Source organism: Bubalus bubalis, chromosome 16 (genome assembly GCF_019923935.1).
Source record: "Bubalus bubalis isolate 160015118507 breed Murrah chromosome 16, NDDB_SH_1, whole genome shotgun sequence".
Taxonomy (NCBI): domain Eukaryota; kingdom Metazoa; phylum Chordata; class Mammalia; order Artiodactyla; family Bovidae; genus Bubalus; species Bubalus bubalis.
The window spans coordinates 1,836,913-1,863,767 of NC_059172.1; the positions used below are offsets into that span (position 1 = coordinate 1,836,913).

The 26,855-nt window shown below is 43.0% G+C and overlaps 1 protein-coding gene across 8 annotated transcripts; it reads left to right on the plus strand.

Annotated features, from left to right (window-relative positions):
• The first annotated feature begins 37 nt into the window (after positions 1-37).
• On the plus strand, positions 38-26,855 carry LOC123464552 (glycine N-phenylacetyltransferase-like). 8 transcript variants are annotated; one of them, XM_045162897.1, is made up of 6 exons: positions 38-58; positions 11,483-11,578; positions 17,413-17,520; positions 19,598-19,724; positions 21,248-21,419; positions 25,984-26,855. In XM_045162897.1, exons 2-6 carry the CDS (start codon positions 11,501-11,503, stop codon positions 26,384-26,386), a joined length of 888 nt encoding a protein of 295 aa, XP_045018832.1. In that variant the 5' UTR covers positions 38-58; positions 11,483-11,500; the 3' UTR covers positions 26,387-26,855. The 8 variants fall into 8 exon arrangements, with proteins under 8 accessions (XP_045018832.1, XP_045018830.1, XP_045018834.1 ...); XM_045162895.1 differs by lacking the exon at positions 38-58 and adding an exon at positions 7,196-7,207; XM_045162896.1 differs by lacking the exon at positions 38-58 and adding an exon at positions 7,222-7,508.

Genomic DNA, 26,855 nt, shown 5'->3' on the forward strand with positions numbered 1-26,855 from the left:
GCGTGATTCAACCACAACCTTTCATCTTGGGGGCTCGTCTTGGATCCTTCAGGACAAGGTAATGATGCCTGGAGCTTTAGTTCTTTGTTCTCTTAGCGAACACGATTTCTGCTGTGCTTTACTAACTCTACCGTGTGCTTGCGTGAATGAATGACATGCCCTGCGTGAAGCAAGTAAGGAGCCCTGCTCTGCAGTTCCACAGTGATCTCATACGGCTTATGGCAGAAACCTGTTGGGGCATTATACCAACCCGCCAATGCCAAGAGGCACCCAATGTCTCCTTCAAGAACCGACCAGAAGTGGGCAAAGCGTGTGGACCGAACTCTCCTTTCTTGGTCAAACTTTTCGATCTCTTTGACCATTTCATAACTCCTTGGGAATTAGAAGTACTAACCTAATCTATTGGATCATAGACTTTCAAGGGACTTGTGATCTATACTGTTATTGTATACTGTGGCTTAGGTCCCAAACTTGAATTGGTAGTCAAGAAAGCGCCTAGCCTCGCTAGGAGTCGAAAGTTCGGAAGCTAGATGGAGCTCTAGCTCCCAGAACATCTCTGAGGTTAAAGGTTTATTCAGGACTGGGATTACAATGGGTTTTTTTCTTTGGTAACACCGACTCTTAGTAGATCAGAGGAGGCTGTTATACTGGTGTGGTGATGCTTGGAAAGGACATCTCAGTTTTATGTTCGTGTCGGTCTTATTGTGGTCAGGAAATACTCAGGGTTGTGCACAGGCACTCAGGTGATGAATATAGCGGTCTTAGCTTGGATGCATTCCGGAAGATTACTCTGATTCACCCTGGGTGACATCAGAGGCAAGCAAGGTTAAAGGTGAAGGCTGGACGTCAAGTAGGGATGCTATCAAGTCTACCACTGGTACATCCCCACCCCATCTCGGTGGTAGAACCGGGAGGGACGAGTACGGCGCCTGCGTCGGTAAGGGACAGACTAAGTCCGACCAGGAAGGAAAGCTTTTGGTGTAACGTCTGTCTACACCCCCATCTAGAGCAGGGAGGGACGCCTCCGGTAGAAAAAATGGCGCTGGCGCTTTTTTTTCTCTCTTACAGATGGAGCTAACAATTCACAGCCTCACTCCTTTGAACTGTATCCTAAAAAAACTGGGATAGATTTGATCCCCAGGTCTTAAAGAAGACACACCTGGTCTTCCTATGTGATACTACATGGCCACGATATCCATTAGAAGACGGCGAACCGGTGGCCAGTTGGAGGGTCTCTTAAGTATAATACTGTTCTACAATTAGACCGGTTCTGTAAGGAACAAGGGAAATGGGTAGAAGTAGCATCTGTGTTGCCCTTTTACTCTCTGCGAAATATGTCCGACTTATGTCCTAAGGGCATAGATTTGGGCGTGAAACCTTCAGCTCCCTCCTGTCCTCTTACTCTGCCCCCATGCTGGGGACTCCAAACTGGGATTCAAACTGCCCACATGGAGGTCCAAACAACTCCTGTCTCAGTACGACCTCAGACTACTCTGGTTTCAGTAGAAACTCAGACCATCGAAGTAAGAGATGAGATGGAAGACAGGAGACAAAGAGAAGAGGAAAAAACAGGTTTCTCCAATCTATCCCTGGGATCATATGCGCAGAGCAGCCAGAGAGGACTGAGGAACAGCCACACATGCTGTTGCCTCTTTATGAAACACCCACCGGGAGAAATAATCAGTCTGTGAGAGTTAATAAGCCTTTTTCTTATCAAGAAATACAAAGAATCAAGGAGGATCTGGGAGACTATTTAGAGGACCCAGAAAAATATATTAGAGCTTTTAAAGCTCTGCTTTATGACCTCACTTGGAAGGATGTGATGTATATCTTGGGACAAACGCTGACTCCCAAGTCAAAGACTCGAGTTTTGGGGAAAAGCAGTTGCTTATGGAGATGAATGGCCTTGGTAATGAATCAGTAGGGAAGAGGGAGGAACAAGGATAGCAGCCCTCCCCACTGGGAATCAGGCGGCGGTCCCAACTATAGAACCAGACTGGGACTACAACACAGCTAAAGGAAGATGGGATCAGAGTCATTTTGTTAGATGTATTCTTGAAGGACTTAGGCAGGCGTGTTCTAAGCCTTTAAACTATGGCAAATTGGCAGATATGGAACAGGAGGAGAAGGAAGCTCCTGGTAAATTCCTAGATAGAATGAGAGAAGGCTCTTCGCAGATTCACTGAGATTGATCCTGAAAGTGAAGAGGGAAAAAGTGATCTTAAAGAATAGATTTCTCACTCAGTAGGCTCTAGATATCCGCCGTAAGCTATTAAACAGGCGTATGGACCAAATCAGTCTTAGATACTCTGTTACAACTGGCTCAGACAGTCTATTATGATAGGGAATATGAGGAAAAGAAAGAAAGGCAAAAAATTACAAAGGAAAGGCTGAAGCCTTCGCCATAGCCATGAAAAACGTTCTTAAACAGCCTGAGAAAACTGCCAGAGGGGCCCAGGTGAAAAGGGATGGGCTTGCTATTACTGTGGAAAGGAGGGGCGCCTCAAGCGGATGCCCTCAGGCATCTAAGCCGCCCCCGGCTCCATGTCAGGTCTGCAAAGGACCACACTGGAAGAGAGACTGCCCCCAGAAGCGTAGGTCTCCAGGGTCGGACTCTCAAGACAATCAGGACTGAAGGCGCCCCGGGGGTCCCCACACAAGGCTCCCGTCCTAATAACACCTGAGGAACCCTGGGTATTAATAATTGTGGGAGGCCAATCCATCGATTTCCTTTTAGATACTGGGGCAACTTATTCTGTGCTTACTGAAGCCCCTGGCCCACTTTCTTCCCGATCCGCTTCCGTAATGGGGACAGTCTGGACGAGCCAAAGGTATTATTTCAGTTATTCTTTATCTTGCAACTGGGATTCTGTGCTGTTTCACACGAGTTTCTCATCGTGCCAAAATCTCCCTCACCCTTTTGGGAAGGGATATACTGAGCAAGGTCCATGCCTCTGTTTTCATGAATATGGAGCCCTCCCTTTCTCTCCCTTTGGTTGAACAAAATGTAAATCTAGAGTATGGGCTGATGGAAAATCTGTGGGTCGAGCACAAAAATGCTATTCCTGTAGTTGTTAAGCTCAAAGACCCACCCGTATTTCACATAAGAAGCAGTATCCACCTGAAACCTGAAGTTAGGAAGGGTTAGAACCCATCATCGAAAATTTAAAGGAGCAGGGACTATTAATTCCCTGTAACAGTCCTTGCAACACTCCTATTTTGGGTATAAAGAAATCGAATGGTAAATGGAGACTAGTTCAAGATTACGAATAATAAATGAGGCTGTAGTTCCTTTACACCCCGTGGTGCCTAATCCTTATACTCTATTGTCTGAAATTCCTGAACGGGCCAAATATTTCTCAGTAATTGAGTTTAAAGGATGCCTTCTATTCAGTGCCTTTGGCGGAAGAAAGTTAATTTCTATTTGCCTTTGAAGACCCTACACAGCCAGCTTCTCAGTTAACCTGGACAGTTTCTGTCCCCAGGCATTTCGGTGACAGTCCTCACTTATTCGTACAAAGTTTGTCACGGGATCTACAAAACTTTAATAGCTCTGAAGCAGTGGTGTTACAATATGTAGATGATATTTTGCTCTGTGCTGAGGACAGAGGACGCTTGTTCGCAAGCCTCAGAAGATTTCTTAAACTTTCTGGCAGGCTGTGGTTACAAGGCATCAAGAGAAAAGGCTCAGCGTTTGTCAACAATTGGTTAGATATATGGGCCTAATCATATCAGAAGGGACTAGGGCCATCGGCTTGAGACAATTAAACCATACTAAATCATCCCCTACCCTAGACTTTAAGACAATTGAGTGGATTTTGGGAATCACAGGTTACTGTCACATTTGGATTCCAGGTTATGTGGAATTTGCCGGCCTTTATATAAACTTCTAGCGATGAAACTCAGAGGCCCAAACCGACAAACTGGTTTGGTCTCCAGAAACTCAAAAGGCTTTTAAGATTCTTCAGACTGCTCTCCTGCAAGCTCCAGCTCTGAGCTTGCCCACAGGGTCAGAATTTAATTTGTTTGTCATGATAGAAAAGGTGTGGCATTGGGAGTTTTGACACAACCCCGAGGGCCTCACCAGCAACCTGTTGCTATCTAAGCAGAGAATTAGATGTAATTTCACGTGGGTGGCCCCACCGCCTAAGAGTAATTGGGGCAGCGGCTTTATTAGCACCTGAAGCTTTAAAAATAATTAATGGATGAAAGCTTACTGTACTGACTTCTCATGATGTGAATGGAATCTTAAATTCTAAGGTTAATATTTGGATGACAGACAGTAGGCTTCTTAGTATCAGTCATTGTTGTTAGAAGGACCAGTAACTAAGCTTAAAGTTTGTGGAAATTTAAATCCTGCCACGTTCCTTCCTGAGAAGGAAAATGAAACACCTGATCACGATTGTTCTCAATTCCTAACTTTAAACTATGCAGCTCTGGAGGATCTAAAGGATACCCCATTAGCCAATCCTGACATGGAAATATTTACAGATGGCAGTTCTTTTGTTCAGGATGGAAAGCATAAAGCAGGTTACGCCGTGGTGACTGCTGAACAGGTTTTGGAAGCAAAATCTCTCCCCCCAGGGAACCAGTGCTCAGTTAGCGGAGCCTGTGGCCCTGACCCGAGCTCTAAAGTTAAGCAAAGGGCAGCGGGTAAATATCTACACAGATTCTAAGTATGCTTATTTGACTTTACATGCTCATGCTGCAATGTGGAAGGAGAGACAGTTTAAAACAAGCAACAGGAGAACCTATTAAGCATTTCAGAGAGATCGAGAGACTTTTAACTGCTATATATTGTCCTAAAGAAGTAGCTGTTATGCACTGCAAAGGGCACAGCAGGGATGGGAGGTAAAATAGCCAAAGGTAATCAGCTGGCTGACTGTCAAGCCAGAAAAGTGGCACTTTACGAAACCCCTTCACTACAGACGCCTTTGATCTGGACAGGTCCTGTGGAACAGGAAAAACCACAATATACTGAGAAAGAATTAGAAAGATGTGAGAAACGAGGAGCAAAGATTACTGATAAAGGATGGTTACAGTCCAAGGATGGACGATTAATAATTCCTGAAAATGCTCAGTGGAAAATTCTTAAGGGTTTACATCAGAGTTTTCATTTGGGTGCCGAGAGTACTACCAGGATGGTTTCTCGTTTGTTTGAAGGTAAAATGTAATGAAAACTTTAAAGGATATATCAAAAGGTGTGAGATTTGTCAAAAAAATAACCCAAAGACTGAAAAGCTAGCAAATCTGGATTACAACGAAGTGGGAAGTATCTGGAGAGGATTGGGGAAAATGATTTTTACTCATATGCCAAAAGCTAATGGATATTCCGAGCTCGGAAGTAGTTATGGAACGAGAACGATGCCCCTTTTTCCTAGGCAACATAATTCTCCTAAAAGAAAAGGGGGGAATGAGAGAGTCAGTTCCTAGGCAGGTTGATAGGATGTCTAGGGGTCCCCAAGGAGAGAGAGGTCTGGAATTCTCAAGGAGGAAGAAAGGACAAACTTTTTTTCTTTCTCCACATTCCTTAGGATTATATAACAATAATGTATCCTGCCTAAGGACAGTCTTTGGATTCAACCTTCTGTTATCTTAAGTGTAAATTATGGGAGTAGACCTGGTCTTTACTAGGATGTATCTTGCCTGAGGACAGTGTTATCTTAAAATGTAAATTAGGGAGTAGGTCTGATGAGGTCTTTTACAACCTCCAGACATTCTTTGGAGTATATAACTTCATTGCTAACACCAGCAAGGCGGGTACTCTTTCTGCCCTTTCTGATGCCTATGTCAGAAGCTTGCTCTATCTCCTTTATACTTTAATAAAACTTTATTACACAAAAGCTCCTGAGCAATCAAGCCTCGTCTCTGGCCCCAGATTGAATTCTTCTCCTCCGGGGGCCAGGAATCCCGGTGTATTCGCGTGATTCAACAACAACTTTTCAGTGGTCTTAATCCTTTTCCCCACAAGTTTGTGGAATGAACATTGACAGTGCAGAAACCTACAAGGGAAGAACCTTTGTATTCTATTACAAGTTACTCACTAAAGCAGTAGCTACTACCTTAAGCTTCAATTGTATCTCTGGGAATGAGAGATGGGCATTAAGTATAATTTGCATAATTCCCTATTATCTCTGCCTCCCAGATAAGGAGCATCAAGCTAAAATACTTTTGTTAGCTCACAGGAAACATCCTGACCAGACCCACCTGTGAATCACGGAAGGAAGGAAGACATGAACAAGTCCCATCCAGAGGCTGACCCAAACTAGGAAATGTTTTATTTTAATCCCTCCCCTTTAAGTAGTAAGAAGCTTGAGTTCTAACTCAGCCAAGACGGTTCTCTGGGACGCAAGCAGCTGTCGCTTTGGCCTGCCGGCCTTTGAAAAGTCACCGTTCCTTGCCAGGCCTTTGAATAGTCAACGTTCCTTTACTAGACTACGGAGCTGCAAGCAGTATAAGACTGGACTCACTGACACTACTGTCTTCCCGACCTCGTGCACCTCTGAAAGCAGCCACTGTTTGCACCTATGTTTCCCTACGTGTCAAACGTGCTTTTCCTGTGGCTTCCTTTAAGGTTCTCTGTCTATCCGGGATTTTTTAATCGTTTAATTATGATATGTCTGGGGAGTGGTTCTCCTTCTGTTTATTCCGTTTGAGGTTTACCGAACTATCCTAAAGGTGAGGGTGGGGGTGGGGGGTACTTTCTAGGCCCTTTAAGTCTTTCCAAGTTAGTAATTCTTATGGTTAAAAAAAGAGCTCTGATTCTCTACATCAAGTTCAAACAGTGGCCGTCTCTTGCTTTTTGCCGCAGGTATTCATGAAAACGGCTGGAGCGCACCAGGCGTTGCCTGTAGAAATCCTGCCTCCAGGATCTCACAGTTCAGAGTTGCTGAGGACTGGGGGGATTGGAAGGACCTCTGGGATCAGAAAGCAGCTCAGACCTCTGGAAAAAAAATGAGCCTCAGGGGGGCACTCTGCCAAACCACGGGACCTGGGAGGAGGGACTCCCCACACCCAGCCGCTGAAGCGCAGCTTGGTACGTGGGTTCAGTTAAGACTCTCAGCTCAGCAGGTTGGGGATCAGGACCAATAGGCACACTTTTCAAGACCACAGTAGCCAGAAGATACGTGTCATCTTCTGGAATGATCTTCTGCCTCTTGTTTCTGGGGGGATCTCCGCAGAGACTGAGTGGAAGACAGTGTCACAGGTAAGAGCCAAGGAGGATCACTGCTCTGAGACGCCTCGGCCCCTGTCTCCTCACTGAAGCGGATGAACCAAAACGCTGCTGTTGGATGCGGATAAAGAATTTCTGAGTGCTGAGAGTTATGCCAGGCGAAAAGGAAGTAGTTCCCTTTGAGAAATCTGTATCAGGCATGTACCATGTACGGGGTAGTGTCCTGATTCTGTAAGAACTTTTCCCTGGATAAAGACAGGCTTTTGTTCTGAATTGGTACGTAAACGTGGCGTGATTTGGAAACTTCCTGTTAATAGCTGGCGTGCCAGAAAAGGTAACAGCTTCTAGGAAGAAGTATGTGGGTTTGGGTGATATTTATGGAACAGTTTGTAGACATACTATGCAAACATGATCTTATTCAATTCCCTAGAAACATTATATGGTAGTCAGATTTTTTTCCCCCCTTGGATAAATGATGGCCAGGGAAATTAAGTGCCCTTCTTAAAGTTTCCAAAAGACGAGGTAGACTGTAGTCAACAGACTACAATCCAGATGAGATTAGTATTAATTTAAAACCATAAAAAAGAAATGTAATTTTTAAAATCTCAGTTATAATGCTCCTATATAATTGGTGTTTCCTTCTAAATTTTTATCACCTGTGATTTATGTAAATATGCACACAAAAAGGCCTCTAGTTATTTTTGCAGTGTCATGTCCCTCCTTTTCATGTTCATCTTGAAGACTTTCTCACATGGCAACATATAACCTTCATGTTAAAATGGGTTTTAGAGTAGTAAAAGAATGATAGGTCATATTTACATGAATTATATGTATAGCAGGACACTGAGATTGTGTCCTGTACATGCCTGTGAGTTAATATTGTATTGCTTTCAAACTTTTTCAGAGTCTTTTTCTTCATTTGAACTGTTTTCTTTGGATAAATTCCCAGTACTGGAATGGCTTTGTCAAAGGTTTCAACACTGTGCTTCCCAGGGCTTTGGCTGTTATCAAGCCTGGCACCCCCTAAAATGAATCTCCTCAGTTTTAGTCAACTGCAGTTATTGAACATTACATTTGTGTTCATTTTGTGTGTGTGTGTGTGTGTGCATATATGCAAGTGCAAAAGTTTTCCCAAATGTACTTGTCAGAACTTTAGTATTCTATCCCAGTAATCTGGCATCAAATTCAACTTTTCTTATTCTCATGCAAGTCTTTTTGTGAAATGCTCCTAGCTAATGTCTGAATGGGCTTCCCAGGTGGCATGAATGGTAAGAGCCCCTCTTGCTAATGCAGGAGACATAAGAGACAGGAGTTCAATCCCTGGGTCAGGAAGTCCCCTGGGGGAGGGCATGGCAACCCACTCCAGTATTCTTGCTTAGAGAATCCCTGGACAGAGGAGCCTGGTGGGCTACAGTCCATAAGGATTGCAAGAGTTGGACACAACTGAAGCAACTCAGCACACATGCGATGTCTGATTAATGTTTAGAAATGATACACTTCTACTGTCTTGATATTTTCCAAGATATGGCACAGGTACTTCTATTCTAGTCTGAGCCTTTTTTTCAAAGAAACATCTGGTAGGAATGGCCCAAGCCCAGAATGTAGTTGGTTCTTCTACTGACACCTGTTGAATGAAAGAATGAGTCTTTTCCCTTAGTAATCCCAGAGTGACTAAAGAGATGATTGGTTTATGCAAGCATGTCATACATTAAATCAATAAACACTGAGTTCTTGCTGTGTGCCCAACAGTGTAATAAACATTGAGAATAATAGAATAAATGATTTAAGATCCTGCCCAGAGGACTGATAAGCTAGAGGGCTGTAACAAGTTTTGATTGAAATGTGTACATAATCTTTGGGGGGTACAGAAAAGAGAGTGATCTGTTCCGTTTGGATTGAGGAACTAAAGGGAGTCAATAGAAAAGGGAAATTTGAGTAAGACTTTGAAACGGGAACAAAAGCTGGATTTTGAAGGTCTTCTGGTATTAGGGCCTAAATAAAATGAAAACAGTCCAGAGTTGTTAAACCAGATACTGAGTTAAAGAAATATTCTGTGGTCCTGTGTGGAAAAGAAGGACAACAGAGGAGACTAGCACACTTCACTTATAGTAAAGAAAACATATATTTACAGGACTTAAGTGATTCCTACCAGCCTCAGTGACTGCCCACAGCAACTACAATCAAGATACAAAGACCACTTCAAAAAATTAACCTAGAATGGATTAAAGGCTTAAATGTATTAAGACCTGAAATCATAAAACTCCTAGAAGAAAACATGGTATGGGGTGGGAGGGGAACTTGACCATGGTCTTGGCAATGATTTTTTTGGATATGGCAACAAAAGCTCAAGTATTGAAAGCAGAGAATAAACACGTGGGGCTATATCAAACTAAAAATTTCTGTACAGCAAAAGAATCAACAAAATGAACAATCTATAGAATAGGAGAAAACATTTGCAAACCATTAAGGGGTTAATATTCCCCTGTCCCAGGTGACAGACAGGCTGAAGGTAGACCCAGGGGAGAGAGAAGCACTTCCAGCCCAGCTACTACCTTATATTTTGAGTTACTGTGCCATGTCCAACTTTGTGCAACCTGCCAGGCTCCTCTGTCCATGGGATTTTCCTGCAGAAATACTGGAGTAGTTGCTATTTCCTCCTCCAAGGGATCTTCCTGACCCAGGGATCGAACCAACATCTCCTGAGTCTCCTGCATTAGCAGGTGGATTCTTTATCACTGAGCCACCTGGGAATCCCTGAAGTTAGCTGCAAAATGCCCGCTGCTTTAATTTTGCTCTCCGGGTTTTCCACTGGGAAATATTGAGGGCAGGAGGAGAAGGAGGCAACAGAGGATGAGATGATTGGATGGCATCACCGACTCAATGGACATGAGTTTGACCAAACTCCAGGAGATAGTAAGGGACAGGGAAACCTGGCGTACTGCAGTCCACTGGGTCACAAAGAGTCGGACACAACTGAGCAACTGAACAACAGCACCCAGGTTTTCCATAGGAGTCTCTCCATGCTGTGCTGTGCTTAGTCACTCAGTCGTGTCCAACTCTTTGTGACCCCATGGACTGTAGTCTGCCAGGCACCTCTGTCTATGGGGATTCTCCAGCCAAGAATACTGGACTGGGTTGCCATGCCTTCCTCCAGAGGATCTTCCCAACCCAGGGATTGAACCCAGGTCTCCCGCATTGCAGGTGGATTTGTTACCAACTGAGCCACCAGGGATGCCCAAGAATACTAGAGTGGGTAGTCTATCCCTTCTCCAGGGAATCTTCCCAACCCAGGAATCAAACTGGGGTCTCCTGCATTGCAGACAGATTCTCTATCAGCTGAGCTACCAGAGAATCTCTGTGGTCCGCCCTAAGTGGAAACATAAAGGGAAGGGAATTCTGGGAAATGTAGTTCAGCCTAGCTTAGGTGACACCTCATTTGTTGAATACATTAAGTTCTCAATAAATATTAACACTTACTGAGTGATTGAATAAGTGAATGACTCATAGATGAATAAAGCAATACTTAGGTTTCCAGTCTAGTCACAAAAGTCTATTTAAAATATAATGAAACCATACCAAAAAAGCATTAAATAAAAAATCAAAGCCAGACTTTGGTAAGGAGAGACTTTATTTGAAAGGATTATTTCAAGAGGGAAAAGGAGTGCTGAAATAGGAAGAGGGTATTATTTCAACAGAAGAACTCTCAGATGGTAAGATCTACAAACATCTGAAAGGCCAGGCAGAAAGGGGTTATTTCATGGAAAGGAGTCAGCAAAGTTTCATGGAGGATCATTCTGAATGCCAGTGTTGGCTTGAGCTGAGGGTGGATCACAGCCAGAGGACTCTGTGCAGGAGAGAAGACGGATTAATGTTTTGTCAAGCCAATAACCTTTGTTAAGCTGTTAGAACACTTTGTTGCGATTGTTAAGCTGGGATAAACCATCCACCTAACCATGGAGGAAAGGAGAGTAAACAGAAAGAATCCAGTTCTTATGCCCTTTTAATGGGGTTGTTTGGCTTTTGGTTTGTTTGAAGTTTTTTTTATGTTGACTTCTATGAGCTGTTGAAGAGGGGGAGTTTGAAGGATTAGTAGCCTTGTCACAGACAACATGACGGTTATGATGAGTCTTAAGCCCAATGGGAGAAGGGCAATTCCTTGCAGGAAGACACTCAGAAACATGAAGGGAGTGGCGGGTTTTTTGTTCTGTTTTGCTTTTTAACCATTGCTGTTTCCCAGGAAACAGGGACTTGGGCATCTTTGTGTGTCTTCCAGCACTTCTCATTCCTTGTCTGTCGATCCTCTCTTAGGTTAAGGGACCTGCCAAGATGTTCCATTTACAAGGCCCACAACTGCTGCAGATGTTAGAGAAATCCTTGAGGAAGAGTCTCCCTGAGTCCTTAAAGGTGAGAGTGGAGCATTCTTAAGGGGAAAAGGGCTAGGGATGGCTTGAGGGAAGGTGGGAAAGAGAACAAGGAAACCCTGAGCACTACTCTGTGCCAAGCTCACCCATCTGGCTGCTCGTTTGGTTTACCTCACCTATCTGCAAGACAGCTATGTCATGTCTGTAGAACCAAAGGGGAAAGGCAGGCTCAGTCATATGACTTGACCAAGATCATGCCAGCGGTGAGTGGCAGGGCTATGATTTGAACCCATTGTGATCTTTGTTGTGTGATGACGCCAAACCTTTCCCTCGTGCCCTTCAGCTCATGTTATGTAACTCTGGAAGTTTTTTTTTTTTTTTTTTTTCCCAGAATTGGCAAAGTCAATGTTTATTCTTAGCAAACAATCAAGTGCCTGGTGAAGAGCTATCCATTATGGTTCTTCTTTGTAATTAATAATTGGTCAAATTCTGTTTTTTGTCAAACCCCAAGGATTATGTTTAACTTTGAATGAGACAGAAATTGTGTTTAAGGAATGATCTTGTACCTTAGAGAAGTGGAAGTGTTTTTCTTGCAATAATATATATTACAAGGGAGTAGGCTATTACTAGAGATAAAGACTGCCACTATTATGATACAGGAATCAATTCACCAAGAAGATGTAAGAAAACCTGAAATGCATAAACCTGGGAACAGAGGCTCAAAGGACACGAGACAGAAACTGAGAACCCTGAAAGAAGAAATTGGGAAGCACACAGGCATGAAGAGCTCAGCACTTCTCGCTCAGTGATTTGTAGAAAAGGCAGAAAACCTATAAATACATATGTGAACTTATTGTATATGAAATACTATGAACCAGCTTGAATAAATTGCCATTTATAGAATACTTTCCACAGCCATGGCAGGGTACATACTATTTTCAAGTGCACATGGAATGTTTAGCAAAATAGACCATATTTTTTAAAATTTTAGAAGAATTGAAATATAGCAAGTATGTTCTTGAACAATATAGAATTAAACTAAAAAAAAAAAAGCCCTGAAAGATATCTAGAAATACCTGAATTTCTAAAAGTATACAACACACTTCTAAATAAGTCATGTTTAAATTTACAAGGAAAATTAGAAAACATTTTAGTTGAATGAAAACAAAAATACAATATATGAAAAGCTTTGGAATGCAACTAAAGCAGTTGGTAACTGAGAAACAGATAGCATTAAGTGCTTATACTAAAAAAGAATAACAGTCTAGGGACTTCTCTGGCAGTCCAATAGTTAAGACTTGGCACTTCCAGTGAAAACAATTTTCAATACTAAGTCCATACATTTCAATTTGTATATTCTGTGAAAAGCATGAATTACCAAAGGTCACTGAAGAAGAAATACGCAACCTGAATTGCCCTCTATCCATTGGAGAAATTGACTTTGTAGTTTAAAACCTTCCAACAAAGAAAATTCCATGCTCAGATATTGTCAGTGGCAATTTCTACCACACACGTAAGGAAAAAAATATCACTTCCACAAAAACCCTTGCAGAATAGAGCAGAGGAGAAAACACTTCCCAAATCATTTTATGAGTCCAGAATTACCCTGACACCAAAATGAAAACTACAGAACAATATTCTTTGTGAACAGAGATATCCATTAACAAAATAATATCAAGTCAAATCCATCAACATATCAAAAGGATAATACATCATAACCAAGGGAAGTTCATCTTGGAAAGGCAAGGCAGATTCAACATTCAGAAATCAATCAGTTCAATTCACTGTTATCAACAGACTGGAGAAAAGCCATAGATCTTCTCTCAGTAGATGCAGAAAAATGTTTGACAGAATGTAATGTTTCTGATAAAAATAAAACTCTCAGCAAACTAGAAATAGGAGGGAATTTCTTCAACCTGATAAACGTGTACTGGAAAAATCTATACCTAAGAATAAACTAAATAGTGAAAGATTTAATATTCTTGCTAAGGTCAGTAGCAAGGGAAAGATATTCATTCCCACCAGTCCCAGTGGGAATGGTACTAGATATACTAATCAGCACAATAAGACAAGAAAAAGAAATAAGAGAAATACATATTGGAAAAAAATAAAGTAGTGTTTATTCACAGCTGGTATAATTGTCTAATGAGAAAAATCTTAAGGAATCTACCAAAATCCCAAAGCTCCTAGATGTACAATTAGGTTTAGCAAAGGCCTTAGGGTGAACATACAAAATACAAAAATTGGTTTTCCATGTACTAGCAATGGACAATTGGAATTAAAAATCAATACAATTTATAAGTTAGACAAAAACAGTAGACAACAACAACAAAAAACCTTAAGTATAAACTCTGTTAGCATACAGGGCTTGTCTGGAAAATAAACGCTTTTCCTTTTATTGATGAATCACAGCTCCAGACTTCTCAGGGCAGCATGAATATGACATAGAATTTAGTAGAGTTAATTATACTGATCATGCTGATGGGAAACCTGAAAGGAATAGCATCGTATTATATCCTTTTTTGGTCAGGGGTTTGGGGGGAGCTTCCCTTGTAGACCAGCTGGTAAAGAATCTGCCTGCAGTGCAGGAGACCTGGGTTCCATCCCTGGGTGGGAAGACCCCCTGGAGAAGGGAACGGCTACTCCTCGAGTATTCTGGCCTGGAGAGTCCCATGAGCTCTATAGTCCATGGGGTGGCAAAGCACCGAACGCATCTTCTCCTTGGTGCCCTGACACTGTGTTTAGGGGTCATGTGTAGGCTGGGCCAGGGGTGCTTAGTGTAGCCCAGAGGCATGCTACACTGAGGGGTAGGGTAGGCAGCTCTTGAGAGGAACAAGGTCAGGAGTCAGACGGCTTTGATCCCACAAATTCATTGTTTTCTGGGTAACACTGCAAAAATCTCAGTGCTCTTGCATGTAAAATGAGTAAAACCAGAAAGTAAATACTCTTGGTAGACACTCCTCAACCTTGAACAGGGTTGTGTGTGTGTGAGTCGCTCAGCGAGTCTGACTCTTTGAGACCATGGACTGTAGCCTGCCAGCCTCCACTGTCCATGGGATTCTGCAGGCAAGAATACTGGAGTGGGTTGCCATTTCCTTCTCCAAGGAATCTTCCCGCCCCAGGGATCAAACGCAGGTCTCCCACTTTGCAGGCAGATGTTTCATCAGTTGAAACACCAGGGAAGCCCTAAGCAGGGTTATCATTACCTTGCAGAGATGTTTGGAGGGTTAACTAAGATATAATAAAATTAATAGCCAATACTTCTTGCTGCTGCTGCTGCTGCTGCAAGTCGCTTCAGTCGTGTCCGACTCTGTGCGACCTCATAGACGGCAGCCCACCAGGCTCCCCCATCCCTGGGATTCTCCAGGCAAGAACACTGGAGTGGGTTGCCATTTCCTTCTCCAATGCATGAAAGTGAAAAGTGAAAGTGAAGTCACTCAGTCGTGTCCGACTTTTACTGATCCCATGGACTGCAGCCTACCAGGCTCCTCCGTCCATGGGATTTTCCAGGCAAGAGTACTGGAGTAGGGTGCCACAACACTTGCCAAATATCAGGAACTACACCATGTATTCAATATAACCTCAAAAGTATTTTTTCAGGAGGAGGAGGGGAAGGAACTAAATCAGTTAGGTGCCTGAATTAATTTTCTCTTTACTGGAAAATTTTTCCAAGTCTACTTGGAAAATTTTTCAAGTTAAATTGTTTTCTTTTATGCTGTATGTCTGGGGTTTGAATTGTTATTTACTTTTTGTGTTAAGTGGATCCCAAACTTTTTCGAGAAAATCTTTGCATGACTAGTCTTAGCCCAACTCTACTGTAAGGCAAAGTAACTCTCAATATGAGATCCTCAGTTTTAATGAGGTTCTTTTCCTCTCTACTCACCTGATTCTTTGATGACATAGCTTTTTCCCCAGAAGCAGAAATCTAGGATATTTGTAAAATTTATTCTTGTTACAAATGTATGACCTAAAACTCATTGACTAGTTGCTAATAAGTCTCAGGTGAGAGAAAAATCTGGGTATTGCAGCCTGAAGGACTGCCCACCTATCTCCCAAGCAGAGGAAACTATGTGGGTTTAGCTCGCCTGTAGCTTCGGTCCCTTCCGTTTGCAGTGGCTGCCTGAGTCACTATGTTCCGGTTAAATGACACTATCACGGGCACAGAAACGTGTATATAAATGCCACTGGTTCCAAACGTCATGTGGAAAAGCATGTATTTTATTTTCCTTAAAGCTGCATTTAATTTCTATATTGAGCATCTGCTAACGGCAGAAATTTAATTTATAAAAACTCAGTAAAGTCAAAGTTTGAAAGACAAAGTCAAAGTTTGCCTCCTCCTCTTTCGCTTTAGTCTGACATGAACATTTCATGGCAAGAGTAGGGAAGCACAGGGTGAGAGGTGGTCCTTTGCCTGAAATAGTCACCATTCCGTCGGCCCTGGTCTTTGGCATTCTTCCATGCCTTCTGCTAAGGCATCTTGTTTCAATGCATCCAGGTCCTAAGGTCCACCCTGGTATGGATTGCTGTTTTTCCTCTCCCCACAACCATGTGGCTCATTCCAGTTTGGACAATCTCTTTCTCGGGCTCTTCAATGTTTTGAGGGCACCAATGTTTGAACAGATGGTTGCAAAGATTTAAAAAATTGCCCAATAAGTGTTGCCCTTGGACCTTGGCCACCAAAGCTTGTGTTGTTAACACCATGCTCTGTCTCTACTTTTTACATAGATGGGAATTCATTTAACCTTTATGGAAGGTGATTCAGAGACGTGTGCAAGAAAAATAAAATATTTAAACAACAGTTGGTGTTTGACCCAGAAATTCCCCTTCTAGAATTTGTAATATCAGACATATTTGCAAAGATTTATGCAAAAGCAATTTTCATTGAAAAGTAAACTCTTAAAGATTAGAAAACACTGAAATGATGAGCATTAAGACAGTAAAATTGAAGTAGTCCTTCCATATAATGGATATTATGCAGCCATTAAAATGATTATATAGATTTCTGTTTATTGATGTGGAAACAAGCTCATAGTATAGTGTGTATGTGTATGTGGGGGGGGGAACAGATGTTAAATTAATATGTATTAGGTAATTGATTTCATGTTTAAGAACTGTATGTGTGTGTGTTAGTCACTCAGTCGTGTCCAACTCTTTGTGACCTCGTGGACTGTAGCCCACCAGGCTTCTCTGCCCATGGAATTTTCCAGGCAAGAATACTGGAGTGGGTTGCCATTCCCTTCTCCAGGGGATTTTCCTGAGCCAGGGATTGAACCCCGGTCTCTTGCGTTGAAGGCAGTTTCTTTAGTTTCCCTGACTGAGCCATCAGGGAACCCTGAAAACTATGTGTGTGTGTAAATAAATGGAATAAAATGGAAAGATATAACACTAAATTCTACAATGTGTTAGTAGATGATTTTAATTTATTCATTTTATTTATCTGGATTTTAAAATATACTAATAAAATTTTTTATCTTCCCTGGTGGCTCAGATAGTAAAGAATCTGCCTTCAAGGCAGAGATCTGGGTTCTATTCCTGGGTTGGGAAGATCCCCTGGAGAAGGAAATGGAAACCCACTCCAGTATTCTTGCCTGGAGAATCCCATGGACAGAGGAGCCTGGCAGGCTACAGTCCATGGGGTCAAAAACAGCTGGACATGACTGAGCAACTAACACACATACACACAATATAATGTTCTCACTGTTTGACCCCAAAGTCTATTTCCATTTGGAGTAATAAAGTAGAACCTGAAGACCAAAATAAAGGCCCTATTAGGTACTTAACCTGATTTCATAGAAATAAGCCTTGTCCTGATCAAACAGGGTGCTTCACCATCCCTTCCTGATAAGCTGACCCTCTCACTTTCTCGGGATATGGCAGGTTTACGGGACCGTCTTCCACATGAACCAGGGAAACCCATTCAATCTAAAGGCCCTGGTGGACAAGTGGCCTGATTTTAAGACAGTGGTTATCCGCCCTCAGGAGCAGGTAAGGGGCCAGGGGCAGAAGGAATGTGCGTCTGTGTTTGTATTCGCTATGTGCCCACCAGGTGCCCGGCAATGTGGTAGACCCTGTGGATACAGAAACGAAATGCAGTGACAGTGAACAGGCCCCCGTGCTCAAGAACCTCCGAGTCTGGAGGGAAGCAGACAAGCAAAGCAAATACAGCAAGGTGTGACAAGGTACAATAAGTATGGGAGAAACAGGAGTAGCGCTGGCCAAGAGACGGTTAGGCTACAGAGGTCAGGATGCGGGGCAAGGACCAGAGAGCTTTCACGGAAGACGTTTTGCCAAAAGGGAATTTTGAAGAATAATAGGTTTTTGACAGGTTGACAAGAACAGAGGTTGCGTTCTAAGCAGCGAAAGGAACACCCCAACATGTGTGAAGGTAAATATGACAACGTTGTGTGCGAAGCCGCTTCGGTCGTGTCTGACTCTCTGCGACCCCATGGATGGCAGCCCACCAGGCTCCTCTGTCCATGGGATTCTCCAGGCAAGAACGCTGGAGTAGGTTGCCATTTCCTACTCCAATGATAACATTAGGGAAATAAAAAGAACAGATTATGATGCTTGTATTTCAGAATATATTTTCAGTACTAGACTTTTAAAAATCAGACTAAGTTGTTAATCTGTTTCAAATATAAATATGTTATCAGATCAGATCAGATCAGTCGCTCAGTCATGTCTGACTCTTTGGGACCCCGTGAATCACAGCACGCCAGGCCTCCCTGTCCATCACCAACTCCCGGAGTTCACTGAGACTCACATCCATCGAGTCAGTAATGCCATCCAGCCATCTCATCCTCTGTCGTCCCCTTCTCCTCTTGCCCCCAATCCCTCTCAGCATCAGAGTCTTTTCCAGTGAGTCAACTGTTCCCATGAGGTGGCCAAAGTACTGGAGTTTCAGCTTTAGCATCATTCCTTCCAAAGAAATCCCAGGGCTGATCTCCTTCAGAATGGACTGGTTGGATCTCCTTGCAGTCCAAGGCACACCACAGTTCAAAAGCATCAATTCTTCGGTGCTCAGCCTTCTTCACATCCAACTCTCACATCCATACATGACCACAGGAAAAACCATAGCCTTGACTAGACAGACCTTTGTTGGCAAAGTAATGTCTCTGCTTTTGAATATGCTATCTAGGTTGGTCATAACTTTCTTTCTAAGCATATTGAAAATGAAGTATAAAAATTCCCACATCAAAAATATGTAACTGTATAATATCATTTGATGAATTATTTGCAAGTAAAATTTAAATGTATAGTGATTTTTTTTAAGTACCAAATTAAACAGAATACAAAAGTAAAGATACTTTAATTATTGAAATCTAAAAAGGGAATAATATTCACTTTTTAATGCAATCTTTAAAAAACAGATTGTTCATGGTATTAATCGGAAGGGCATTTCTGGGCAACAATTTCCAGCTATTCCTCCCTTGTTGGGTAGTTGTTCTTTGATTTCTTCCTTCAGCTTCAAAATAATCTCATCATCTTTTATTTGTTAATTTTGAGACAATATTTTTGAGCAAATTTTGTTTTAGCTTTTTTGGAAATATGAATTTTTTTTAAACAGTGCATTGCAGTTTACATTTTTAAGGCATCCTGGGTCTTCATTCTGTACAGCTTTATCACATGTGAGAATTCTAATGCAAGGTTACCTGTGTCCATTTCAATATTGTCCTCATAATCCATTTGTTCTAAGACTCTTTGAAACAGAGTAACATTTACTCTTGCAACTGAAGCTTGTCTTTAACAAAATTTCATTCTTTCTCCTGAGGATTGCAAAATCACTGAAGAATGCACTCTAAACTGGTAAGTGTTTGGTTGATTTGAAATTGTCATGCAACAGAAAAATACCTTCATCAAGTTTTTCTTACTTGTAAGTGGAATCATTCATTAAATCCCTGACTTAGTCATATGGTGAAAATGATTCAGAAATGATAATAGCACACCAAGAAGAATAGCGATATTTAGTTTGTAAAATAGCACTGTATACTGAAATACCAAACAAGTATTCCAATCACTGGATATGATCAGTTTGGTTTATTTATATTACCCAACCACACAGGAGATGGCAGATGACTTTGATCATTATACCAACACCTACCAAATCTATTCCAAGGATCTCAACAACTGTCAAGAGTCCCTTACCACATTAGATGTCATCAACTGGAAACAACGTTTGCAGATCCAAAGTATGTAAGGGCTCTGTGATCTTCCCACTGAGGGGACTGCTCATATCTATACCTGGAGCATCACTTTATCCTGAGTACATCCCCTACAATCAGTATTTCCTACTAGACCCCAGACACTCAGCTTGATGGTGACACCCTGTGTCAGCTAACACCATCTCTTCAGTGGAGTTGAATTCAAACATTGCAAACTAGAGGGTTCTTTTAAGAACATGTGAGAAATGTAAGTTCTTGTTAGATGAGGATTCCTGATATGTTTTGCAGACATATTGAAGGTCCCTTAGGGTGACTGGGTGTGAGAGCTGATCTACCCCTCTGGCCTTCTTATTGTTTGTTGTTTAGTTGCTAAACCGTGTCCAACTCTGCAATCTCAGGGACTGCAGCCCACCAGGCTCCTCTGTCCATGAGATTTTCCAGGCAAGAATATTGGAACGGGTTGCATTTCCTTCTCCAGGGGATCCTCCCGACCCAGGGATCGAACCTGCGGCTCTTGTGTCTCCTGCACTGGCAGGTGGACTCTTTGCCACTGAGCCACAATTGGAATGATAAGTCCTTGTGCCATAGAGCACGTCCCCAGTCACAGGAAAACCTGTCAGTGTTGGAATCGGACTCCCTTGGGTGACGTCCCTGTTCTGCCTACTATTTGCTTCGTGATCTTGAGCAAGTAGTGTAACATATCTATTTTTCAGTCCCCTCACATATAAACAATGAAGATAATAGAAGTACCTGAAACTTGCGGCTGGGCTTCCCAAGGGACACAGTGGTAAAGAAACTGCCTGCCGATGCAGGAGATGTGTGTTCGATCCCTGGGTTGGGAAGATCCCCCTGGAGGAGGCAACCCACTCCAGTAATCTTGCCTGGAGAATCCGATGAACAGAGGAGCCTGGCAGGCTGTGGTCCATGTGGTTGCAAAGAGTTGCACATGACTGAGCATGCATGCAATACATATGGTTAATGTAAGGATTAAATGTGGTATTAGACCAATACCAGGGCATGTCAAAGGTTGGCTACTATTTTTTTTTTTTAATTTATTTTGGCTGTGCTGGGTCTTTGTTGCTGCCCGCAGGCTTTCTCTAGTTGCAGCAAGTAGGGGCTGCTCTTCATTGCGGTGTTGGGCTTCTCGTTGCCATGGCTCCTCGTGTTGTGGACCACAAGTTCTAAGAAAGCGGGCTTCAGAAGCTGCAGCACACAGGCTTAGTCCCTCCAAGGCATCTGCCCGGATCAGGGACCGAACCCATGACCTCTGCATTGGCAGGCGCATTCTTAACCACTGGGCTACCAAGGAAGCCCAAGTTTTGCTACGATTTTTAAAATGCCACGTGTCCTCGATTCCACAGTATTTCTAGTGTTATCTCTGTATTGGGTAAGAGCAAACAGGTTGAGGCAGTGATGAGGCCATGGTCACACGGTCGCTTGCAACACCAGAAGCAAAGTTGCTGACTTTCAATCCTGGACATGTCTGTTGGGAAGCTTCCAGGAGCATCTACAAGGGCAGTTACTTCTCCCCTAACTTTACCCCTATCTAGGTTCACAGTCCAGTCTGAATGAGGTGATACAGAGTCTTGCAGCCGCCAAATTTGCTAAGGTTGAGCACACACAGTGCATTCTCTATGTGATGCCGGAGACAGCGAGGAAACTTCTTCCTTCCCTGCCAGAGACAAAGAACTTACCTGTTGGATATGGCCCACCCAAAGCCATGTGAGTTTGAAAAAAGATGCTCTTTCACCATTGCAGTAGCCTCCCAACTTCTCTCCCCATATTCACTCTTGGCTCCCCGCAATCCATTTCCAGAGCGATGCTTTTAGAGTGTGATGTGGGTTACATCCATTCACCTGCCGAAGAGCCACTGAGGATTCTCAGCTTGCTGTTGTTGTTCAGTCGCTAAATTGTGTCTGACTTTTTGCAAATCCACAAACTACATACAGCACGCCAGGCTTCCCTGTCCTTCACCATCTCCAGGAGTTTGCTCAAACTTATGTCCATTGAGTCGGTGATGCTATCTAACCATTTCATCCTCTGTCATCCCCTTCTCCCACTGCCCTCAATCTTTCCCAGCATCAGAGGCTTTTCCAATGAGTCAGCTCCTCACATTAAGTGGCCAAAGTATTGGAGTTTCAGCATCAGTCCTTCCAATGAATATTCAGGACTGCTTTCCTTTAGGATGGACTGGTTGGATCTCCTTGCAATCCAAGGGACTCTCAAGAGTGTTCTCCAACACCACAGTTCAAAAGCATCAATTCTTTGGCACTTAGCTTTCTTTACAATCCAACTCTCATATCCATATACGACTACTGGAAAAACCATAGCCTTGACTAGATGGACCTTTGTGAGGAAAGTGGTATCTCTGTTTTTTAATATGCTGTCTAGGTTTGTCATAGCTTTTCCTCCAATGAGAAAGATTTTTTTTTTTTTTTTTGGTGGCTGCAGTTACCATCTGTAGTGATTTTGGAGCCAAAGAAAAAAAAATCAAAGTCAAACTCCTTTATGAACTTCCAAGGTCCTATAAGACCTGGAACTCATCACCTCTTGGACTTTATCCTGTCGCCCTTCCTCACTCCCACCAGCGGCTCTGACCCTCTTTATACAACTCGATCCCATGCACCCACACATGGCTTTGGGCCATTGCATTTGCACTTCGTCTTCCCACAATGTCCTTCCCTCTGATCTTCATACACTTGCCTCTTTATTGTCATTCATACTCTCAGATGCCATTTCTTCAGAGATGCCCAGTCCTATGGTCCTCTGTGTTAAAATGAATGGAAACGTTTTACTCACAGTATCATACATCACTGCCCATGGAGTTCTCCAGGCAAGAATACTAGAGTGGGTTGCCATTTCCTTCTCTAGTGGATCATGTTATATCAGAAACCTTCGCCATGTCCCGTTCATTTTGGCTGGTTCTGCACAGCATGGCTCATAGGTTTATTGATTTACGTAAGCCCCTTCGCCATGACAAGGCTGTGATTCATGAAGGGGTGTAGGGGCAGCAGACGATGAGATGGTTAGACAGCATGGCTGACTTAATGGGCTTGAATTTGAGCGAATCCAGGTTACACCTGAAAACACCTTCACATCTATAGTCTCATTTGATTCTGTTGTCCACCCTGGAGGTAGACAAGATAGGAGATATTATCCCTATTTTCCTGACAGAAACAGGCTTGGATGATGAAATAGCTTGTTCGGGTCACATGGATAGTTAAGGGTGTGATGGGCTTGAGTACAGATCCCCTAGTTCCCCATCTCAAGACCCTTTCCAAAGCCCTTTACGCCCTGAAGATGACTTCAGGCTCAGTGTTCTGTGCTTCTGGGGCTGCCTACACTCCACATCACACCACTTCTCTGGACTTCAGTTCCCATAGTGGACAAGGACCCTCTGACAGCAACATTCTATGATTCCATGGTTCCCAAGCTCTGGCTTTACCCACAGTTGCTAGCATGTGCTTTGGGGCACTCACCTATTTTCTGTTTACCTAGTTTTCTCATCAGTAAAATGGGGTCTTATCAATTCCCTCATTAAATGCTGAGTCGCTGCTTTGCCGACAGCATCCATACTTAACTTTTAGATACTTCTGACTGGAGTAACAGGCAAATTTGGCCTTGGAGTATGGAATGAAGCAGGGCAAAGGCTAATAGAGTTTTGCCAAGAGAATGCACTAGTCATAACACTCTCTTCTAACTACACAAGAGAAGACTCTATACATGGACATCACCAGATGGTCAACACCAAAATCACACTGATAGTATTCTTTGCAGCCAAAGATGGAGAAGCTCTATACAGTCAACAAAAACAAGACTAGGAGCAGACTGTGGCTCAGACCATGAACTCCTTATTGCCAAATTCAGACTTAAATTGAAGAAAGTGGGGAAAACCTTGAGACCATTCAGGTATGACCTAAATCAAATCCCGTATGATTATACAGTGGAAGTGAGAAATAGATTTAAGGGACTAGATCTGATAGATAGAGTGCCTGATGAACAATGGATGGAGGTTCGTGACATTGTACAGGAGACAGGGATCAAGACCATCCCTAAGGAAAAGAAATGCAAAGAAGCAAAATGGCTGTCTGGGGAGGCCTTACAGATAGCTGTGAAAAGAAGAGAAGCGAAAGACAAAGGAGAAGAGGAAAGATATAAGCATCTGAATTGCAGAGGTCCAAAGAATAGCAAGGAGAGATAAGAAAGGCTGCCTCAGCGATCAATGCAAAGAAATAGAGGAAAACAACAGAATGGGAAAGACTAGAGATCTCTTCAAGAAAATTAGACATATCAAGGGAACATTTCATGCAAAGATCAGCTCGATAAAAGACAGAAATGGTATGGACTTAACAGAAGCAGAAGCTATTAAGAAGAGGTGGCAAGAATACACAGAAGAACTGTACAAAAAAGATCTTCATGACCAAGATAATCACAATGGTGTGATCACTCACCTAGAGCCAGACATCCTGGAATGTGAAGTCAAGTGGGCCTTAGAAAGCATCATTACGAACAGAGCTCATGGAGGTGATGGAATTCCAGTTGAGCTATTTCAAATCCTGAAAGAGGATGCTGTGAAAACGCTGCACTCAATATGCCAGCAAATTTGGAAAACTCAGCAGTGGCCACAGAATGGAAAAGGTCAGTTTTCATTCCAATCCCAAAGAAAGGCAATACCAAAAAATGCTCAAACTACCACACAACTGCACTCATCTCACACGCTAGTAAAGTAATGCTCAAAATTCTCCAAGCCAGGCTTCAGCAGTACGTGAACCATGAACTTCCAGATGTTCAAGCTGGTTTTAGAAAAGGCAGAGGAACCAGAGATCAAATTGTCAACATCTGCTGGATCATGGTAAAAGCAAGAAAGTTCCATAAAAACATCTATTTCTGCTTTATTGACTATGCCAAAGCCTTTGACTGTGTGGGTCACAATAAACTGTGGAAAATTCTGAAAGAGATGGGAATACCAGACCACCTGACCTACCTCTTGAGAAACCTATATGCAGGTCAGGAAGCAACAGTTAGAACTGGACATGGAACAACAGACTGGTTCCAAGTAGGAAAAGGAGTATGTCAAGGCTGTATATTGTCACCCTGCTTATTTAACCTATACACAGAGTACATCATGAGAAACACTGGGCTGAAAGAAGCACAAGCTGGAATCAAGATTGCTGGGAGAAATATCAATCACCTCAGATATGCAGATGACACCACCTTTATAGCAGAAAAGTAAAGAGAAACTCAAAAGCCTCTTGATGAAAGTGAAAGAGGAAAGTGAAAAAGTTGACTTAAAACTCAACATTCAGAAAATGAAGATCATGGCATCTTCTTCCATCGCTTCATGGGAAATAGATGAGGAAACAGTGGAAACAGTGTCAGACTTTATTTTTCTGGGCTCCAAAATCACTGCAGATGGTGACTGCAGCCATGAAATTAAAAGACGCTTATTCCTTGGAAGGAAAGTTATGACCAACCTAGATAGTATATTCAAAAGCAGATACATTATTTTGCCAGCAAAGGTCCGTCTAGTCAAGGCTATGGTTTTTCCACTGGTCATGTATGGATGTGAGAGTTGAACTGTGAAGAAAGCTGAGCACTGAAGAATTGATGCTTTTGAACTGTGGTGTTGGAGAAGAGTCTTGAGAGTCCCTTGGACTGCAAGGAGATCCAACCAGTCCATTCTGAAGGAGATCAGCCCTGGGATTTCTTTGGAAGGAATGATGCTAAAGCTGAAACTCCAGTACTTTGGCCACCTCATGTGAAGAGTTGACTCATTGGAAAAGAGTCTGATGCTGGGAGGGATTGGAGGCAGGAGGAGAAGGGGACAACAGAGGATGAGATGTTTGGATGGCATCACCTACTCGATGAACGTGAGTTTGAGTGAACTCCGAGAGTTGGTGATGGACAGGGAGGCCTGGCGTGCTGCAATTCATGGGATTGCAAAGAGTCGGACACGACTGAATGACTGAACTGAACTGACTGCGGGTAGGCAAAAGTCCTGGGTCCTTACGGTGTAATTGCTCTTTTATCAGTTTTTGAGGAAGGTACGATTGATAGGCTCACTTTATAAAGGAAGGAGGCAGAGAGACAGCATGTTTCCTGTTTGAAATCACACAGCTTTTGAATTATGAATCTGGGTAGCCTTGTTGCAGAATCTGTGCCTTTCCCTGCACTCTCAAATGCATCATCTGAAGACCATTTGGGGGCAAATAATATGTATAATACTTCTCAGTATGTGTGACATACGAGTTTTTGTTTGTTTTTTTTTTTTCCTTCTTGTCAATAGTAACCAGGAGATGTTTAAGCTTTCATCCATGGATCCTACCCATGCCGCTTTGGTGAATAAATTCTGGCATTTTGGTGGCAACAAGAGGAGCCAGAGGTTCATCGAGCGCTGTATCCAGGCCTTCCCTACCTTCTGCCTGCTGGGGCCTGAGGGGACCCCTGCCTCCTGGTCCCTGATGGACCAGACGGGAGAGATTCGGATGGGGGCCACGGTGCCCAAGTACCGTGGCCACGGGCTCATCTCCCACATCCTGGCTGTCCACACCCAGGCTCTGGACCAGCTCGGCATCCCCGTGTATAACCACACGGACAAAGCCAACAAAATCGTGCAGAAAATCAGTCACAACCTGCATCACATCGCCATCCCCCATGGGTGGAACCAGTGGAACTGTGAGCCCCTGTAAAGTGGGCCTCCACCCAAGACAGCGCCAGGTGGGATGGACATGTGGCCAAAGAGGCAGAGGGCTGGGCGGGAATGAAGAATGAATCCTCATCAGTGGGGAAGCAGCGTGGGCTGTTTGGGGTGGAAGAGCGGTGAACGGTCAACAGAACCCCAGAGTCCCTGCTCACTGCTCACCCACGGACTTCCCTTTGGGTCCTGCACACCGTCCTGCTTCCTCCACATTCCAACCCTGGCACCCACCATGCTATTCTGTGCTTCTATGAGTTCAACTTTTTTTCTTTTTAAGACCCCCATGTATAAAGAGGGAGGTGATATATGTATAAATATGGCTGATTTGTGCTATTGTATAGCAGAAACCAACACAACTTTGTAAGGCAATTTTCCTCCAATTAAGAAATAAATTAAAAGAATAAAGTTAATGCTTTGAAGAAACATTAAAAAAAATGTCTAAGTGATATCATCTGGCAGTA

Bases quoted from the DNA above. Each gene is read 5' to 3' on its own strand.
- LOC123464552 (XM_045162897.1), top strand. From the start codon at position 11,501: ATGTTCCATTTACAAGGCCCACAACTGCTGCAGATGTTAGAGAAATCC. The intron at 17,521-19,597 runs GTAAGGGGCCAG...CCAACCACACAG, and splicing joins TTATCCGCCCTCAGGAGCAG to GAGATGGCAGATGACTTTGA. The intron at 19,725-21,247 runs GTATGTAAGGGC...ACCCCTATCTAG, and splicing joins ACAACGTTTGCAGATCCAAA to GTTCACAGTCCAGTCTGAAT.